The 4,601-nt window shown below is 39.2% G+C and overlaps 1 protein-coding gene across 1 annotated transcript in view; it reads right to left on the bottom strand.

Moving 5' to 3' along the window:
• The window catches only part of LOC105298977 (cytochrome c oxidase assembly factor 7), an 11,157-nt gene that overhangs the window by 4,663 nt on the left and 1,893 nt on the right, over positions 1-4,601 (bottom strand). Inside the window, exon 2 of the mRNA XM_011370478.2 lies at positions 3,122-3,262. Coding sequence (XP_011368780.1) covers positions 3,122-3,262 — 141 coding nt within the window. The remainder of the gene's footprint in view (positions 1-3,121; positions 3,263-4,601) is intronic.

Below are 4,601 nucleotides of genomic sequence, written 5' to 3'. Positions count from 1 at the left end.
ATCCCAATGTGGATTTCTACAGCTCCTTCTCTGTGTAGTTCTTTCTTCTCTGGTAGCCTGTCCTGCAAATTCCAGTTGCCTCAGTAGCTAGAAACTCTGACTTCTGCCTCATTAGCTCTGCATGACTATCATGCTCTACTTGGCTTCCACCTCTTTGTGCATACTCTGGAAAGTACTTCCAAGCAGAAAGCCAAAGCAATAGGGGAAGGGGCTCACCTTATGTGTTTTCTTTTTCTCAGGGATCACAGTACTGCATTGCCTGTTGTCCAATGTCTGAAAACAGTTGCTTTGTATATTTTATCTAGTCCGTGGTTTATATTCTTAAAAGTTCATTTTAGTTGCCACATGGAAAAAATACTGGGTACCTGCACAATCTGGTCAAAACATCCTTTGAATTACTCTAAGTGTGCAATCCAAAGTAGCTTCTGCAGCAACCAACACAAACCAGACCTGTTCACATTGATAGAATGTTTTATAATTTCGCAAAGCAACTACATCTGATCTCCTTTGATGCTCAGAAAAATCCTATGAAGAAAGTATGAGCAGATCTTATTACTCTGATTTGTCAATGTGGAATTTGTAGCTCAGGGAAGGAAAATGCCTTACCTGATGCCACACCGTCATTGCTCGGGACTAAAAGTGGGTTCTTTAGCCTCTCACCTGCCTCAAGCTATCTTTGGTAAAAGAGTTACTAGGCAGTCTGTGTCAAGAAAAGACAGTGGGTGTACTTTCAGAAACAGAGGACAAAACCAAAAGATTGTAAAATCCTTTGGCTCAGAACTAAGCAGGGGGAGCCAACAGAATTGGCTTTTAGACATGGCAGGGCCCAAAGTCTGCTAAACAGCAATCCAAAGGGCTTTAGTAGCAAAGATCTCCTGTGACCACTTTGGTTTAAACACCTGGAGAAATTTATTTAACGTTAATTTAACATAAGATTAATTATTATTCTTTGAACACTGTGTTTTTTCATACCTGCTCACCTTCTTTCTGCCTGGGACACAACTCTATTTCACTTTTGCCAAACAAAATCTGCTGTCCTTAAAATAACAGTTTCAATGTCTCCTCCTCTATGACAGAACCCCCTAATGATGGCACTCTCCTAGCACTGAATCCCTACAGTACTTTACATGTCTCTTTCTAAAGGTGCTTATCAAGCTCTCCCAGGTTTAACAGGTATTAGTATAAATATTTCTTCTCCCTTACTGGTCTATACCTAATTCTTTGTTTCACTGTAGATAGTAAATACTAGAAGTTTGCTCAACAAAGGAGCACTTAAGCGAAATAAAAAGTCTCAGTGCACAATCATTAATCACATAAGTTTGTCTAATAAGAGAAGGGAAAATAATTTCACAGCCTCTCTTGTTTTCCCTAATTCAATAAGGAACTCAAAGTCCTTGTGGAAAATATAGTAAAATATGGTATAAAGAAAAAAGGAACACAAAACTTTAACAAGACACAAATTCAGAGATAACAGCTAAGAACATTTTTGTTTTTGCACACTGTATAAGTTGAGTTCACATCGTATAGAATTTTGTATTTGGCTTTCTTCACTGAACATTATATCATAAGCTTTCCCCACAACAACAAAAATTCTTTAGAAACATTACTTTTTAATGGGCTAAATAACATTCCATCCAACTGAAGTAACATTACTTAACTAACTAAACTGCTATTATTGGCACGCAGGTTTTTAAAAATATAATTAATATAATGCAGTTACATGTTGCTTGTAAATGATAAATTAATGAAAATTTTGCCAGATAAATAATGCTGGGGTGAGTATCTCTACATATAACCTTTATGTGCATTTTCAATTATTTCCTTAGGATAAGATACCAGGAGAATTATTAGATCAAAGAATGCCCCTCTTTTCCAGCAAGGGAAACTGATATTCCTGTTGACGTTAAATTTTCAACAAAATAGGGACTATCACAGACCCCCATGTCCCATGTGAAAGCAGAAATAATCCAGCACCAAGGAGACATTGAAAAGATGTCTTCTTCATCAAACTTTGACTGAACAGTTTTCCAACCAGGCTTGGCTGGGCACTGGGAACAAGGGATGAATGAATCATAACATGATCTAGTGAGCAAAAAAAAAAAAAATCCCAGCTGCCTGTCAAAGATCATAATCCCTATTTGCAGTGGTTTTAAAATATGCCCATAAATTCTTTGATATTTCTGTCTTCAAGAGGTAGAATTTAAGTTCTCTCTCCTTAGTGTGGACCACACTTATTGACTCACTTCTAATAAACAGAATTGTGCTGGAAATGACATCTGTGTAATGTCCAAGAGTAAGTCATAAAAGGCACTGAGGGTTCCATCTTGTTCTCTCTCTTGGGTCACTCAATCTAGAGGAGGCCAGATGCCATGGCATGAGAACACACAAGCAGTCCATGGAGAGATCCATGTCATAACAAACTGAGGTTTCCTAATGACAGTTAGCAAGGAACAGACACCTTTACCCTCAGCCACGTGAGTGAGCTATCTTAGAACTGGAAACTCCAGCTCTAGTCAAGTCTTCAAATGATGGCAGCCCTAGCTCCCTGGCTAATGTTTTGACTACAACCTTAGTAGAGAACCCTGAGGCACACAGCTAAACCATTTCCAAATTTCTGACCTACAGAAAGTGTGTGAAATAATAAAGTTTGTTGGGATCGTTTGCTATTTAGCAAGATAACCACTACTCCAGTGATAACTGCAATCAAGGCATGAGGAGAAAAGATAGATGGAAGGGAATTAATCATTACTGATCCCTTTCTCTAGGCTAGACATGTGCTAATGCCTTTACCTACATTATCCTATTTAATCCTCATAACAACCCTACGAAGCAAGTACTATTTTTTTCCCTCTATTTTACAGGTGATATGACTGAGACACAGGTGAAGTGACTGGCTCAAGGTCGTACTACTTGCCAACAACATTCTCTACGGTCTGCCTAACTTGAAAGGCTGTGCTCTTCCCTTCATCACTCTGCTGAATTCGTCTCCAAATCTTCCTACAGTGCGCTTCCCCAATGCCTGTGAAGACCCTTCTGCAAAGAGGGCTCAGTGCAAGACTCAGGATGTGATGCCAGCACTACTATCAATGACAAAGACTAAAGAAAGCAGGTCCCTCCTTACCTTTTCCAGTCACATAATAGGCCCCCAGTTTGTAGCAGCTATCACTGTGTTTGTTCTCTTCACAGTTGAACTTCAACACCTTGGCAGCCTCATCAAAATTCTTCTGGATCCCTTCCAAATAATCTACCAGCCGATAACAACCTGTGAGGAGGAAGCAAGAGCTGTTCATGTCTGGGACTGCTGCTTAGCAGTGAGGAGGGTTCAGGTGTGGCAGGCCAGAATGTATCTTTTATATAGGGCCAGCCTCTGTCCTCCTGACGTATGACAAGGTGATCTTACCACAAAGAATGCAAGTGGTGTTCAGTCATTTCTACAAATGGCATTGTCTGCCTTTAGGCAGAGACTGAGCAACATACAGACTGGGGAGACCTTGGCCCGTGCAATGGCTCCTCCACTTACCAGCTCTTCTGCTCCCTGGCCCAAAGACTCAGTGCTAGCTTTGGAACTTCTCAGGAAGTTCAATTCAATAGTAAAACACAAAAAACAAACAGGCCTATGAGCAAGTTTTTGCAGCAGCAAGAAAGGGGTGCTTCGATAACTATACCTTACTTCTCAGTCAGGTTGAGAACATGAAGCCTGAAGACAGAGTAAAAATGGCAGCTACCAAAGGAGTTGGAAATATACTCTTTCTCCTTAGCAGTCTCTAGTCCCAGTGAGCCTTTCAATCTCTCCCCTGTACCTTTTTTCTTTATCCCTCAAAATACCCATTTCTCATTCATTTCAACAAATATTTGAGCATCTATGTTCATCTATTTACCAAACACTGTTCTAGATACTGAGAATAGTCACTTGACCTCCTAAAAATTATATTCTAGAGGAAGAAACACAATAAATAAATAAATAGGTGAACGAAACGTATTCAAATGGTAATAAATGTTATGACTGAAATAAATAAAACAGAATGATACGATAGTTCATTGTGGGAATGGTTAACATAGATTGGACGATCTGGGAGGGCCTCACTAAGGACTGTGATGTCTGAGCTGAGATGTGAATAATGAGAATAAACAAAGTATTAAAGACAATGAAATGGGGAGGGGGCAGAAAGTCCCAGGTACAAGGAATAGACCTAAAAGAAAGAATAAGCTTGGTACAAATCAGGTATGTGGCTGGATCAAGAAGGAAAGGGGCAGGAAATGAAGAGAGGAAAGGAGGGACTAGATCACAGGGCCTCACGGAACATAGGAAGGAATTAGGTTTTTATTCTAAGTCAATGACAAACCACTAAGGGTTTTAAGAAGGAAACTGACATAATTCAATTTGCATTTTTAAAAGGTTACCCTAGTATATATGTTTGTATATGCCTGACTGAGTATGGAGAAAATGTGTGAGGGGACACACTCTAGCACTGACAACAACAAATGTGTTATTTTTGTTATTTAAATTTTTAATAAATAAATGAGGATAGATTTTTAAGGGAATGAGGATAAAAAGAGAGACAAGTTAGAAGGCTACTTCAGTAATTTCAGTAATTATTTCA

Source organism: Pteropus vampyrus, unplaced genomic scaffold, assembly GCF_000151845.1.
Source record: "Pteropus vampyrus isolate Shadow unplaced genomic scaffold, Pvam_2.0 Scaffold170, whole genome shotgun sequence".
NCBI classification, from domain to species: domain Eukaryota; kingdom Metazoa; phylum Chordata; class Mammalia; order Chiroptera; family Pteropodidae; genus Pteropus; species Pteropus vampyrus.
The sequence above is the reverse complement of the archived record's forward strand: the minus strand, read 5'-3'. Positions and strand labels throughout refer to the sequence as shown.